Genomic DNA, 15,010 nt, shown 5'->3' on the forward strand with positions numbered 1-15,010 from the left:
CCTGGGTGGCGCAGCGGTTTGGCGCCTGCCTTTGGCCCAGGGCGCGATTCTGGAGACCCCGGATCGAATCCCACGTCGGGCTCCCGGTGCATGGAGCCTGCTTCTCCCTCTGCCTGTGTCTCTGCCTCTCTCTCTCCCTCTCTCCCTCTCTCTCTCTCTCTCTCTCTCTCTCTCTGTGACTATCATAAAAAAAAATAAAAAGATTATTAAAAAAAAAAAAACAAAAAGAGGGACAACTGGTACAGCTGACAGTGAGTTCATCATATAGTAATGATACATATGCTTGGAATATAGTTAGAAACGTTACCCGGAACTTAGCCTGAAACCTACTGCTATAGACTGAATTGTTCTGCCAGCCAAAATTCATATGTTAAGACCATAATCCCCAGGATGCCTGCGGGGTTGAGCGTCTGCCTTTGGCTCAGGGCGTGATCCCGGAGTCCCAGGATGAAGTCCCACATCAGGCTCCCTGCATGAAGCCTGCTTCTCCCTCTGCCTGTGTCTCTGACTCTTAGTGCCTCTCATGAATAAATAAAATCTTTTTTTTAAAAAAAGGAAAAGACCATAATCCCCAATGTGATAATATTTGGAGATGTGGCTTTTGGGAGGTAATTAGGTTTATATGAGGTCACAAGGGTAGGGCCCTTATGATGGGATTAGTGCCCTTATAAGAAGAGACACCAGAGAGCATACTCTCTGTTTTCCTGCCTTGTGAGGACAAAGCAAAGGCAACTGTCTACAACCCAGGAAAAGAACCCTCACCAGAATATGACTCTGCTGGCACCTTAATCTTAGACTTCCCAGCCTCCAGAACTGTGAGAAATAAATTTCTGTTGTTTAAGCCACGCATTCTTTGGTATTTCGTTATGGCAGCCTGAGCAAACTAAGACACCTACTGATACAAAAAAGCTAGTAAAGAGACTGCGTCAGGTGGTACCTCCTCAGCTGTGCGATTGCTATGCCGCTGGTAGGTGAGGGAGGACAGGCTCAGTAGGTGGGTCTTTGTTACCAAGGGATCAAGGCAGTGATCAGCATTCTCTTCAGTGGGCGAAGCCATCAGGTGAACAGTCACCTGACTTAGGTCACTAACCATCTGGGTCACACTCCAGTCAGAGATGAGGCGCCGCATCACTGTGCCTGCTGAGAAAAGGAAGCATACAGAGGCCATGAGGATCAGTACAGAAAAATAGTGTGGGGGATCCCTGGGTGGCGCAGCGGTTTGGCGCCTGCCTTTGGCCCAGGGCGTGATCCTGGAGACCCGGGATCGAATCCCATATCGGGCTCCCGGTGCATGGAGCCTGCTTCTCCCTCTGCCTGTGTCTCTGCCTCTCTCTCTCTCTCTGTGACTATCATAAAATAAAAATTTTAAAAAAAATTAAAAAAAAAAAAGAAAAATAGTGTGGAACAGAAAGAGGGAAGAGAAAGGAGAAGGGTGAAGAGGGCAAGGATTAGGATAAGAGAAATAAAGGCAGTCTTTGAGCTTACCTTGAGGTATAAGTCGCTGAGTTCCCCTAGTGAAGACATGGCCCTGACTGCATTCAATCTGGATGCCCCGTTGCTGGGCAAATGAGGCCCAATAATGCACCTGGCAACAAGAAAGCTTAGCTCTGAACAATGAATGGCATCAGGGCGATGATTAAGATAAGAAAAAACAAGAAAACTAGGGAAGGACAACAGAACTGAGGATGTCAGAGCCTGACCTGCAGCTGGGGAAAAAGTGCAGTATAGGAAAGCTGTTTGTAGTGCTGGCCAAGTTTCTTCTTGCTAGGTTTCAGGTTATTGAAGAGCTTTCCCCTACAGATAGGCCTTGTAACACTAGTCCAAGTTGCCCAGAAGTTTTGCATCCAGCGCAGGGTACTACTATATAACAGAATCCGGGGCTGGGATATTGCTGTAAAAAAGAGGAAAAGACACTATCTGTGATTAAAACAGAGATGAAGTTAAATCTATCCCTAGCTTCAGCTTTTAGAGGTTTGAAAACCCAAGCAGCATTCAGTCTCAAGAGAACATCCCCAACACCTTTTCCTTCTAAAGATCTAAGCTGGGACGCCTGGGTGGCTCAGCGGTTGAGCACCTGCCCCTGGCTCAGGGCGTGATCTGTGGTCTCAGGATCGAGTCCCACATTGGGCTCCCTGCCTGGAGTCTGTTTCTCCCTCTGCCTATGTCTCTGCCTTTCTCTCTCTGTGTCTTTCATGAATAAAAAAATCTTAAAAAATAAAAAAATAAAAAAAAATAAAGATCTAAGCTTTGTTTTCACTAACCCTCTCTCAAAAAAACATCCTAATCCAAATCCTCCCTTGCTTTCCCTATCTCCTCCCTAGAGGGTCAGGTTGAAGTCCTTGGTGTTTAAGCCCATCCTCCCAACCCTTCCGCCCACTGCCCCAGACCCAAGGCTCACTCCCACTGTGCCGGGTCAGATCCATCTTGATGGAGAGATTGAGGTTCTCAGAGCGGAATGCTCGGTAGGAGTCATGGAGCTGGCCCAAGGGCACCTCTGGCAGAAACTCTGGGGCCCGCAGAGTAACACTGTGGTGATCATGGGGGTTCCCATGGCACAGCCATTGCAGGTCCAGTGTCATGCAGAGGTCAGGCAGGTGAAGGAAACAGCAGTCATCATACCTGTCTCACAACAGAGTCCCAGCCCTCAGTGTCCTGGTCACTTGCAACCCTCTGGCTCTTCCCCTCTCCCTCCAACCAGAGTCCCTCACCCCTATTGAGGCCCCACCCATCACTTCACTCACTTAGAAGCTGTTCTCACGTTGACATCCAAGTCACCCCTGAACACAAACTGACCAGGTTTCCAATGAAAAGACAGGTGGCTCCACTCCCAGTGCATATTTTCTGTGGTGTTGTACGGGTCCTATAACCACCCCCAATAATTTGGTGAGATCTGGTAAGAGTATCACCCAAATCTCCCAAATGAGTACCTTTCTCTCTTCCCCCCCCATGTGCTATAAGCCCCAACCATACCATCCTAATAAGAAAACAACTCCTCTGGAACCTCTCACCTCAGTAGCCAACTGGTGCAGATTTGCCTGTTCAATATCCATGTGCCAGTCCCCATGGAACAGAAGACGGCTCTTGTCCCACCAGGGCAAGGGTGGGCTGGGGTCAGCTGAAGGCTTGGTCAAGAGGTCCACAGACTGGCTAATCAGTGTCCAGGCTGGATCCCAGCATGGGCCCCATACTACTGTGTACTGAAAGATTTCCGCTGTGATAGAGGAGGAAAAGGTACAACTGTTACACAACTTCTTTCTTCACTCCAACAGGCCTGAGCTCATCTCCCATCCCAGCCATCACAACATCCCCCGGCCAAACCAGCTGCCCTCCTCTACTCACAGCGGAAGTCGTGGTAGAACTTGAGTGGAGGCATGTTCCTCTCTACTGCCACATTACCCCATGGAAGCCCCAAGTGCAAGATTTGACGCCGCCGGGAGCAAGGCTGACCACTCTGTTCGGTGCCCACAAGTCGACCCATCAGCCGCCAGTCACGTATCTCAAACAGGTACCGGGGATAATCTCTTATCCGAACTGTTATTACAGGGAGGATATATGCTGGCTATTCAGAGGACTGTCTCAACATGCCTCGAGCATTCCCTGCCACTACTTTTACCCATCTATTTAACAAGGTCAACTGAGAAAACAAGATCTGGCAGTTGGAAGAAAATCTGGAAAAGGGCATGGAGACACTGAGCAGATGGTGAGGGGAATAAAACCAAGACCCAAGAGACACACTAACCCTGAAGATGACTATGGTAATTGTCCTTTACGGTAGCCAAGCAGTTTCAGGGTGAAATTCTGGAACAAAGAAAGGAAGAGGGGCCCACCTCCCACTCCACTCATCCAAAAACCACCACAGTTCCCAATATAACTGAACTCCTCTGTAGTCACTCAAAGAGCTTTCTGAAGCTCTGAGGGCAAACACCACACTCCGCAAATAAGCAAGTACTACTTACCCAAAAACGTCTTAACACTGCACTTGAGCATACGACACCACTGAATGACAAGATCTACTCCTTCAGCAGGAAAAGGGCTGCCTGGATCAAGCTCTTGAACTTGCTCTACCACACGCTCAGGCCCATGGAAGGAGGCATCTGCCAGAGCTACCAGCTCTAGCCCTGCCACGCTCCAAGTGAGCAGTGCCCGGCGCATAGGTGTGTTGCCATAGAGACGACGGGAGCGCTGAATGTAAATTTCAATGTTTTTATGTTCCAAAGAGGCATAGAGCTCCTCAATTTTACGGGCTGGCAATAACTCCCCATGTTGCTTCCGAAGGGCAGCCACCTTGGCATCCAGCAACTGCAGCCTTTTGGCACTCTCCTTACTTTCATCCTTCATTAGTTCATAGTTATCACGAAGTTTCACCTCAAAAATGTCATCAAGGAAAACCCATGAGAAGTGCTGAACCTTTAAGAGTAGATCAGGTGGGAGTGGGGCAGGGCTTGGAGAAGCCTGAGCATGAGTTCCTCGATGCAACCCCTTCAGCCATTTCTGAACTCCCACAGCCTCATCCAGAGTTCGAGAGAAATCATACTGATAAGGAAACTCCACCGAGACTGAGCCCAAGGAGAGGAGCCAAACACGATTCCGGAGGGTCTGCAGCACAGGGAAAGGGTTCCGGTGGAGGATCATCTCCTCCAGTTCAGGTAACAGCTGTACCTCCACTTCCTTAAAGTTGAAGATGCTATTACCATCAAAGCCAGCAGCCAGCTCCGGGCAGTAAGCCTGTAGTGAACCCCCATGCCGGCTCAGTGACACACTCTCTGCAGCCAGGGTAATGAACTTGTCCTCAGCTACAAAAGCTGTCAGCTTAGCTGTGTTCACCTCTAGTGTTAGGTTTAGTAGCCGCTTTGGAGGAGATGGCTCAGGGAGAAGGCCTTCCAGTTCAGACACAGTCTCTGGAGTCTCTAGTGCAAGGAATGGAACAGACTCGGGAAACAGAGTGGCTCTTAGTAGGTCTCGGCAATGTAGGGTAGCCAAGACATGCTGATACAGGTACATGTGATCTGGCGGGCTCCAAAGTAAGGTCAGCCCTGTACCACACTGAACCTTCAGGGAACAAGAGAAAAAGATCTGTCAGTTACAATATCCCAAAACAGGAGAGATGGCTGGGATTATTATTATGTACATGCACACCTGGGTGAAGAACCATTTCCATTCAGAAGCATTTCCTGAGTCATTAATTACTCCCTTGCCTTGTTTCCCTAGCATGAATATACAGAACTAATAGTTCTTACTTGTTTTGTTTTTGGGTTTTTTTTCAGGTCTTATTTATATGTAAGAGGACTTACACTTTTGAGTTCCCAACTGGATTTTAAATTATCTGAGAGTAGAGGCCGCGTGTGTTGATTCTTAATATCAACCACAGGATATGAATTATATACAGTAAATACTTATTAAGTCATGTGGCTTTTTGTTTCTGTTCATGAAATACCTTTCTATAATGGCCATGTTCTGGATAATAACCACTGCAACAATCAATTTAAAAATGTTTTATGGGGATCCCTGGGTGGCGCAGCAGTTTAGCGCCTGCCTTTGGCCCAGGGCGTGATCCTGGAGACCCGGGATCGAATCCCACGTCGGGCTCCCGGAGCATGGGGCCTGCTTCTCCCTCTGCCTATGTCTCTGTCTCTGTGCCTCTCTCTCTGTGTGACTATCATAAATAAATAAAAATTTAAAAAAAATAAAAAATAAAAATGTTTTATGCATTAATTGCATCTTGATTTAATACTTTTTTTTTTAAAGATTTTATTCATTTTAGGGAGAGAGAGAGGGTACACATGAGCAGGAAGGGGCAGGAGAGGGAGAAAGAATATGAAGCAGACTCCACACTGAGTGCAGAGCCTGACATGGGGCTCAATCCCATGAGATCACAACCTGAGCTAAAAGGTCAGACACTCAACCAATGGAGCTAGCCAGGTATCCCTGAATTAATTCTTAAATAAAAGTATAAAAAGAACTGACCACACAAGTCAATACAGCAATTGACTCATACGAAATTATGCTTCAAAGAAGGGAATCTTTGTAAGCTTGAAAAACGAAATCAATCCTGAATAGTTACACAAAGAAAATTTAAATCACAGAACAGAAAAATGCCTTTGAGCTCCAGCCTCTGAAAAGACAACTCCTCAGTTTCCAAAGGAAGCTGAAGTAAGACAATTAGAAAGATATTCCATTCCATTCCCCTCCTAAGAGGGTCCCATATCCACCTGGTACCCTGAGGAGAAAGATCTTGAAAAGCCTCTTAAAACTTGCCAGGGTCTCCATTTTCAGTTCCCTTTCAGACTTTTTTTTTTTTATTTTATATTTAAGTAATCTTTACACCCAGCGTGGGGCTCAAACTTTTAACCCCAAGATCAAGAGTCACATATTCCACAAAGTGAACCCACCAGACACCCCTCCCTTCCAGCCTTTTAATGTGCTGTGTGCTTCAGCGAAAAAACACCAGGAAAAAAAAAAAAGCCTCTTATTTTTCAGATATATGCTGAAATATTTAGGGTTGAAATTATATGTCTGGTATATATCTGCCTCAAAATAATCCCAGAGCAGGAGGCAGGGGCGACTGGTGGGTCATAGAACTGAAACAAACTGGTCATAAGTTGGTAATTACTGAAGCTGGGTATGGATACATACAAGTTCAAATATCCTCCTTAGTTCTGTGTATATTTTACGTTCCATAAAGAGTTAAAAATGTACAGAACAAGCCAGGCCAAAAAGAACACAAGGTATCATATTTCTTATAAATGTTTTACAACAAACTCAGAAGGCTGGGAAATGCTCTTTAGCCTAGGAAAAAACCAATCCGACTTCACCTCCCCATAGAAGCTTTACCTCCAGAGAGCGGATGCTGCTGTGATAGGTGATGGAGAGCATGGAGAGACTGAGCACAGGAGTGGGGATGTCAGGAGCTTTGCAGCAGGGCTGCATCTTCTCTGTGACTGACTTCACTAGGGCAAGCACAAGTCCCTGGACACCCACAGTGGAGGTTTCAGCACTTCCCAGGATGGTCAGTGTGTCTAGTCGGACCTCTGAAGCACCTAACATCCAGAAACCACATTTGCATTGGCTCTCAGCTCTGGCAACTTCAGCCCTCACTCTCCTTTCTTACTCATTCCATTCATTCTAGTTTTCTTTATTCCCTATACCTACCCCTAAGTTCATTCCTCATGTTTCAGGGAAATTTTTCCTTTTCTAACTTAACCTACCTAAATCAAAGAAGCTCTCTAACGCCTACAAAGTTCCAGAGATAAATCTGTTTCTAGAACTAAACACACGTGGAAATAAAAAAGCTACACATCTCAGTTTCTTGACCAACTATCAAGGCTTTTTTTTTTTTTAAATAAATTTTGCTTAGTAATATCTTCTATAAGCCACTAAGAAATTTCAAGAAACCCAACAGTTATGTAAAACCTTCTAGCATCTCATGCCTTTAAATTAGAAAAAATTCAAATAATCAGCTTCATTAAATAAGAAGGGAGTATGCTGAACTAGCATAATATGTTTAGGTCACAAACTACCCACTTAGGTATAGATTCCCTGTCCCACTTACCAATCAGGGCAGAAAGGGTGAACAAGTTCATGTCCTCCACCTTCAAGTCTACCTTCCACAGCAATGACACAGATTCCCCAAATGAAGATTCTCTAGAGACAGCTGACTTTCCAGACTGTGTGTCCATCAAGGATAAAATGCGAGAGAGACATTGGGCACAGGTATCTGATGCTTCTACCTGCAGTCCTCGGATGGTACAATCCAGAAAGAGGGTATCTGACTGGGTACTAGACAGGCCCAAAGGCTGATTATAGCTACCCTAGAAAAGAAGCAGAGGGAGCCCCCTTAGAAGCATGCAGACACAGTTCTATAACACCCTAATGCATCATCTTCTGCCAAAAAGATGCTCCGTGCACTAAAGCACGGCAGGACAAGGAAACCATATGGGCTCCGTTCATCAAAGTCCCCACCTACCTGTAGTGTGAAGGAGTCCAGGACAAGTGCCTCACCCCAAACATGCATATTGGGTGGGTGGGGTGCTCGCTGAATGTGGGAGTCACTGCCCACCCTCCAGCAGAGATGGTCCACAGTTAGGACACCCCGCTGATGGATACTTTGTGGCCTCAGGTGTTGGTAATCTGAACAAAGAAGGTAAGAAAGACTTCTATGGAGCCACTGTAAACATCAATTGGGCTTAGCTTCACTAATGGACAGATTCTTGTTCCTTTTCCATCCCAAAGTCTTACCTAGAGAGATAGCATTGAATCCCAAGGCAAAGGGTGGTGTATCACCAAGCTGAACGGAAACATTGACATTGGAGATGGAGGTGCTAAAGATGATGGGAGCCAGGATTTGGGGGAAGGTTCTGCATAAGGACAAAACATTATTGTTCGATAAAGAAAGAACTGCAGCTTCCTATTACAGAACAGGTACGTGAAGCTCTCAAAAGTCAGGGTAAATTTTGCTGTGATTCTGAGACACCTGGGTGGCTCAGCAGTTGAACATCTGCCTTTGGCTCAGGGCATGATCCCAGGGTCCCAGGTTCGAGTTCCGCATCGGGCTTCCTGCATGAAGCCTGTTTCTCCCTCTGCCTGTGTCTCTGCCTCTCTCTCTCTGTGTCTGTCATGAATAAATAAAATCTTAAAAAAAAAAATTTGTTGTGATGCTTAAGATGGAATGCAACTAAGACCAAATTCATCAGTTTGCCATTCCCAATGGTAATCTGCAGGAATTCAAGAAAGATATTAAATAGAACCATATGAGATTGCCATTTCATAAGTCAAAATATGAACATCAGTAGATCATGATTCAACCTAATACAACAAAGGAACACTGCTTCCAAGCCATTATTAACTTTAAGTTGTCTACGCAACAAATGCACAGAGAGATGACACAGTTGACCTATCACCTGATAATCTAAAGCAGACAAGATATTATTGTGGATCACTTAAACTCAATGTAACAATTATTTATTTTGTATAATAAGGCACTATGCTGGCACTGAGAACATAAAAACAAAAAAGACTTCATCATACTGTCAAAAAAATCTAGTTTAATGGGGAAAATATATAAAATAGAAATGCTATTAGGGCACCTGGGTGGCTCAGTCAGTTAAGCACCCAACCTTTTTTTTTTTTTTTTTTTTTTTAAGAGAGGCAGGTATCCCAGAGCCTCACACCCTGGTGATTCTTGTTTGCCTCTTTATTTATATATAATTTTTAAGATTTTATTTATTTATTTATGAAAGACACAGAGAGAGATAGAGGCAGAGACACAGGCAGAGGGAGAAGCAGGCCTCATGCAGGGAGCCTGACATGGGACTCGATCCTGGATCTCCAGGATCGTACCCTGGGCTGAAGGCAGTGCTATACCGCTGAGCCACCAGGGCTGCCCAAGCACCCAACTCTTGATTTCTTTTTTTTTTTTTTATTTTTTATTTATTTATGATAGTCACACAGAGAGAGAGAGAGAGAGAGGCAGAGACATAGGCAGAGGGAGAAGCAGGCTCCATGCACCGGGAGCCCGACGTGGGATTCGATCCCGGGTCTCCAGGATCGCACCCTGGGCCAAAAGCAGGCGCCAAACCGCTGCGCCACCCAGGGATCCCCCAACTCTTGATTTCAGCTCAGTTTGTGATCTCAGAGTCACAGGATCAAGCCCCAAGTTGGGCTTGGAGCCTGCTTGGGGTTCTCTCTCTTCCTCTCCCTTTGCCCCTCCCACTCCCATGCTCACTCGCTCTCTTTCAAAAAAAAAATTAAAATAAAATGAAAAAGAATTGCTATTGAAGTAATCAAATACATATTTTTAACACAATATGCCACTTTAATCCAAAAGAATCTGGGAATCTACCTGATAAGATGGTGGCTAAAAAGATTACACTGACCTTTTCTTTCTTTGTTTAAAAACAGATGAGCTAGACCCTTGGGTCTCCAGTGCTAGCATGTGCAGCCAGTGAGAGAATTCCTGGTGCCGGTAATGAATAATACAAGTATTCAAAACCAGGGAGGCTGAAAGGTCAATAGTGGTCACCTGGAAATTAGAACACCAGAACTGTCGGCTTGGGTTTTATCCCATTAACTCACAATGCAATGATACAAGGAGAAAGCAGAGAAAGGAATGATTCTTGGTATCACAGTCATCATACCTGCACAATAGCCTTGAGGGAGTTGAGACAGACAATGCGCTGGCGGCTCTGGGACAGCAACAACCCATCTGTGAGGGCAAAGAGCAGATCAGGGAAGAACACTGGGAAAACAGAAGGCAAACTAGAGGCAGGCAAGCAGACTGAACAGACTGTCACCAAAACTCATGAGTTGGGGCTATATTCTCTCAGTATGTTCCCTCCTCTCCATCCCCAATTACACTGATATTAAATTAAGAAGGCCAAATGGAGGGCAGCCCGGGTGGCTCAGCGGTGTAAAGCTTGCCTTTGGCCCAGGGTGTGATCCTGGAGATAAGGGATCGAGTCCCATGCCGGGCTCCCTGCATGGCGCCTGCTTCTCCCCCTGCCTGTGTCTCTGCCTCTCTGCCTCTCTCTCTCTCTCTCTCTCTAATCTCTCTCAAATAAATAATAAGTAAAATCTTAAAAAAAAAAGAAGGCTAAATGGAGCATGGGAGAGAGTGTCTAATCATCTCGGTACCGACATCCCCACCCATGAACCTTTTAGTACGAGTTCAGTGCTCATCTGTGCCAAATCCGAGTTTGCTGTGAAGCTTCGAAGAGGCAGCTGATCCTCATCACGGTGGTACAGGAAATGCAACAGCTTCAGTGTCCAATTCAGGTGCCTGGACCAGAGACAGACTCTGGCTCAGGAATGCATGGAATGTCATTCTTACTCCCTTTCTCCCCACAGACAAGCTCAGTGCAGTGCAGCTACTAAGCTAGTTACAAAGACCTGAGCATATAGAGCTACTAAGCTAGTTACAAAGACCTGAGCATACAGAGCATATCACTCTCCACACTTCTGTGTCAGGAGAGATCCTACCTCTTTTGACTATTCATGGACAGCACCACACTTGTGATCTCCATTTTCACCTTGACCTGATCTGGCAGCTGCTGAAGGAGGTACAGGCCAGGCAGAGTTGGCTCAGCCAAGTTCTCTGTCACTTCTGAAAACATGAATGAATAACACAAGAGCCAGCAATCCTTAACACATTCAAGTCCCCAAAATACCCTATCCTCTTTGGCCAAATCTTCCCACATAAAGTAGGCTAACCAAATGCCCAATCTTAGGCCACAAAGCAAATATCCCAGAGATCCAGTCACCTGGTGTACTTCCTTCCCCAAAAATCTAAAAAACAGTAGGGAGAGGTTAATATAACAGAAAGAATTTGGACTTTAGAACAAAATAATTGATGTCCCATTTTTACTACTGACTAGCTCTATGACCTCAGTCAAGTCACGTAGCTGTTCTTCCTGGGCTTCTGTTTTCTTGTTTGTGAAATGCTGAGAATTTAGTGAGAGACCATATGTAAAACTAATACTACAAATCTAACTCATGACCAGTAAATGCCCTATTTCCTTTAGCTATCCTCAGGATCAAAGTCATGCTAACAAATCACATCTAATGAATAGTGAGACCCCTATTTTTATGTACTTCTAGAATAATCGGAGAACAGGGCAGCCAAACTTACTGACCAGGTCTTTACCTGAACAAGGTTTGGGTGCCAGGCTTGGGCCCTGACATAGCAGCTGACTATGAAAAAGGCCTTCATGCAGTTCAGCATGGAGTGTCCACATATCCACAGTGATGGCCTTCAGTTGCCGACTGCTGATGCCCACCTCTAGACACAACTTTAGGGCCAGTGAGAGCTCCGCTAAGCAGGTGTCCTCCTGCAGGGAGGATAAAAGCCTCTAAGGTGATGTAGGGAGTCTGGGGGTTATGGGCCAAAATTCAGTCTAGACCACCACCTTGAGAGACACTTCCCCCCATAAGAACATGGAATCTAGAATGTAAGCTCCTTCATATCTTATGCCCAGAAATAAGGCATCTAAATTACCAGGGCATACTCACCAATTGGCCACTCTTTAGAACTTTGCTGTTGATCTGATTTAGGCCAACTTCACATTTCAGCCTGGGAAAGGAAACAAAAGAGCAGTTGGCCCCTTTCCTCACTGTTTAATTTCAGTCAAGTTTTACTGGCTGAAAGGAACAAAGCAAATAGAAGTACCTAATCTTAGCCTCTCCTCAAATTGCTACATAATGAGAACTTGACAGCTTAATAAGAAAACCCTGACATCCACCCACCCTGAAACAACTGTAAGGCAAGAATGGGACTACCCGACCCTCTTCTACCCAATGGTTACCTTTTCCCATCACAATCCAAAAGAAAGCTGCTTTCTCTGATTTGAATGTGCCACAAAGACTCAGAAGTAGCCACCTTGAGAACCATGATGTTTATAGAATCTACATGAATGGAGAATAGCTAGAAAGAAGCAAATTCATTAATGTCAAGGCACTGCTATGCCTTTCCAGTAGAGAAAGAATAAGAGGCATCTCTTGGTATTATGTTCCCAAAACAGTAGAAAAATCCACCTATGACTCTACAGCCAGCCATCCCTACTATATAGTCCAGGAAAGTGGGAGAAGTATCTCACCTGACAGAAGATCTTCAGTAAGGATGGACTGAAGGACAGTTCCTTTTGATGTACCCCAGTGCTTTGGGAAAATGGGGCAAAAAGGCCAGAAACCTTCTGTAGGTCCGTCCTGATACGTACTTCTCCAAAGCACAATGCCACATAGCGTCTGCCCAGAAGAGAAATCTCACTGCCATCAGGTCCAGCCCTTCCCTAGCAGTCTCCACCCCTCCGTCACATTCACTCTCCCATCCTCTGTAAAAATGTAACTCAAATCACGGAGGACAGTCTCATAGTAGTTGTCGATATCTGTCTCACAAAATAATAGCTTCCAGGCTGAGAGATATCAGCAAAACCCCAGCGCCCTCCTTGAGCTGTGAGGCCTCCGTAGAATGGCATTCTGCGAACCCCAATCCCAAATTATTCCCCAAGAGTGAGGATATAGGGTACTCACGGCAGATCATGGCTAAGGAGTTTGCTGGAAATCCACAGGCTATCAATTTCCTAAAACAGTGGAGAAGAAAGCTTTGTACACTAGGTGCTAGGTAAGCCATGAGCAGCCTGAAGCCAGGAAAGGTTGCAAGAAGAGGAGGAAGTGCAATAGCCCCTCCACTAAATATTCTCCACTCTATTTCCACCAACTTCTCTCCTCAGCACTGTATCTGCTCCTGACAATGACACTGATTGAACTTGCTTAGTATTTCTCTTTCATGACTATGTTGCTATTTCTCCTCTTAAATTAGAACAGTAAGCTTTTCTATTTCCTATTATCTTTTTTCTGTGCTTAGTTCTGTATCTTTCTTACTATACATACCCTGAACACTCTGTGCCTTATAAGCATTTTTAACTCAACAACTTGCATCAGTCCCAGTGTTTCCAAACTCACTCTAAGATCATCTTGACAAAGAGGTGACAAGGCTGGGTTGACTAGGAAAGCCACCCAGAATTTTAGGAAAAAAAGAAATAAAAAGTTAAAATTTAGCTGAGTCCACTCCACATACATACCCAGGGAGTTCCCCAAGACTCACCACAGTTTGCTGGTGTTGCTGAAACTTAAGGCTGACATTCTGGATCCAAAAAAAGGAGCCAATCTTTAGCTCCGCCTGCAGCTTTCGCTGACACCACTTGGTGACCAACCGGACCACAAACCACCTGCAGAAAATTCCCTGTAAGTCCACAGGACCCTCTCCCAATGTTGGTTGTCCTTACCCCTTCCTGGTCCTAAAACGCCTCGCAAAAAGGTCATGTCCTAAAGCTGGATCTACTGGGCAACTCTCTGGTCTCCCAAAACAACACTGTCACACTCAGCCACAAAGATCAAAAACCCAACCTAGCCCTGGAGAGTCCTCCTCCACCCAGATGAAATCAGACAAACTACAGCCCACTTCCTAAATCGGGGACAAATAAAGCAATCCTTGCAATCCTTAGGAACGCCAGAGGAAGAAAGAAGAGGCCCGAAGAGGACTGGAAATACAGGCAGCCCTGTGTCAGATGTGCCATCATCACACACTCCCCCACGGGGTCTCTGTCTCCGCTCTCCAGACAGGTGTCAGCGAGAAGGCACTGTGGGTCACACCCGGCCGGCTCAAACGCCACTCTCCCCTGGGTAGCCAGACCTGTTCCGCCTCGGGCGAGGCTGCAGGTGCCCTCTGCGCTTCGTGAAGGGGACACTCAGGGGCGAGTGACGGGGGGAAAGGGAGACCACCAAGCCGGGCCCCTCTTCACACACCTATTCAGCTCCCAGTCTCAGCATCCCCTCAGGCCTCGCCCGCTCTCCGTCTCCCCTATTCCCAGTTTCTAGCAGCCAGCTCGGGCCGTACGCCCCCGCTCCAGCCCTCCGCGCGCCCCTTCCGCGGCCCCCCTCCGGCCCTCCCCCTCCGCCGCCCGCGCACCGTCCACTCCAGCCCCCTTCCCCTCCCGCGCGCTTTTCAGGCGAGCGCCCCCTCCTCAATCTCTTGCTTCCTCAGTCCCCGGCCGCTGTGGCCGGGATCCCCTCACCGGCCTAACAGGGCGCTGAGCACGACCAACAGCAAGGCCAACAGCGCGGAGAAGAACAGGGGCATCCCGGCCCCGGCCCGGCCTGGCTCCGGCCCCCGCCCTGCCGGGGCCCCCCCACGCCCGCTCCGCTCTGCGCCGCCGCAGGCCGACCAGCCGCACGCACAGGAAGGGCCCCGGACAAGGAAGCGTTGGCGCGCGCGCACCCCGCCCCCCACAGCCCGCCAGCCAGCCAGCTGTCTCCCTGCCCCACTCCTCCCCGCGCCAGCGATCCGGCAGGGCCGACTGGCTGCCTGCGCGAAGTCGGGGCGTGGCTCCAGAGGAGACCGTGGGGGTGGGGGGCGGAACTCGCGCCGACTGACACCCAGGCGCCGCCCCTGGACCCACCCTTCCGCACCCGGAAATGCGGAGCCCGGGGCTTACCCGAGACCGAGTCTGAGCCCGTTCCC

The 15,010-nt window shown here is 47.1% G+C and overlaps 1 protein-coding gene and 1 long non-coding RNA gene across 3 annotated transcripts in view; one reads left to right on the forward strand and one right to left on the reverse strand.

Moving 5' to 3' along the window:
- LOC129505998 (uncharacterized) overlaps nucleotides 1-3,431 on the forward strand; it is a 31,086-nt gene extending 27,655 nt beyond the window's left edge. The window contains exon 3 of the long non-coding RNA XR_008663652.1: nucleotides 3,270-3,431. This is a non-coding gene — a long non-coding RNA (uncharacterized LOC129505998). The remainder of the gene's footprint in view (nucleotides 1-3,269) is intronic.
- The window catches only part of BLTP2 (bridge-like lipid transfer protein family member 2), a 29,392-nt gene extending 14,670 nt beyond the window's left edge, over nucleotides 1-14,722 (reverse strand). The window contains exons 1-23 of one of the 2 annotated variants that reach the window (XR_008663648.1): nucleotides 14,565-14,722; nucleotides 13,595-13,718; nucleotides 13,021-13,070; nucleotides 12,588-12,735; nucleotides 12,297-12,415; nucleotides 12,004-12,064; nucleotides 11,639-11,822; nucleotides 10,975-11,098; nucleotides 10,650-10,774; nucleotides 10,134-10,201; nucleotides 9,873-10,018; nucleotides 8,236-8,354; nucleotides 7,964-8,127; nucleotides 7,550-7,808; nucleotides 6,832-7,037; nucleotides 3,957-5,049; nucleotides 3,340-3,531; nucleotides 3,009-3,211; nucleotides 2,742-2,860; nucleotides 2,399-2,619; nucleotides 1,701-1,891; nucleotides 1,486-1,585; nucleotides 938-1,140 (exon numbers count right to left, since the gene is read on the reverse strand). Coding sequence is in view for 1 of the 2 variants with exons in the window: in XM_055319375.1 (XP_055175350.1) it covers nucleotides 938-1,140; nucleotides 1,486-1,585; nucleotides 1,701-1,891; nucleotides 2,399-2,619; nucleotides 2,742-2,860; nucleotides 3,009-3,211; nucleotides 3,340-3,531; nucleotides 3,957-5,049; nucleotides 6,832-7,037; nucleotides 7,550-7,808; nucleotides 7,964-8,127; nucleotides 8,236-8,354; nucleotides 9,873-10,018; nucleotides 10,134-10,201; nucleotides 10,650-10,774; nucleotides 10,975-11,098; nucleotides 11,639-11,822; nucleotides 12,004-12,064; nucleotides 12,297-12,415; nucleotides 12,588-12,735; nucleotides 13,021-13,070; nucleotides 13,595-13,718; nucleotides 14,565-14,629 (4,284 nt within the window). In the remaining variant the exon portion in view is untranslated. The remainder of the gene's footprint in view (nucleotides 1-937; nucleotides 1,141-1,485; nucleotides 1,586-1,700; nucleotides 1,892-2,398; nucleotides 2,620-2,741; nucleotides 2,861-3,008; nucleotides 3,212-3,339; nucleotides 3,532-3,956; nucleotides 5,050-6,831; nucleotides 7,038-7,549; nucleotides 7,809-7,963; nucleotides 8,128-8,235; nucleotides 8,355-9,872; nucleotides 10,019-10,133; nucleotides 10,202-10,649; nucleotides 10,775-10,974; nucleotides 11,099-11,638; nucleotides 11,823-12,003; nucleotides 12,065-12,296; nucleotides 12,416-12,587; nucleotides 12,736-13,020; nucleotides 13,071-13,594; nucleotides 13,719-14,564) is intronic. The other variant, XM_055319375.1, reaches the window with a different exon arrangement.
- Nucleotides 14,723-15,010: the final 288 nt, after the last annotated feature.

The sequence above is a fragment of the Nyctereutes procyonoides genome, unplaced genomic scaffold, assembly GCF_905146905.1.
Source record: "Nyctereutes procyonoides isolate TBG_1078 unplaced genomic scaffold, NYPRO_anot_genome, whole genome shotgun sequence".
Lineage (NCBI taxonomy): Eukaryota > Metazoa > Chordata > Mammalia > Carnivora > Canidae > Nyctereutes > Nyctereutes procyonoides.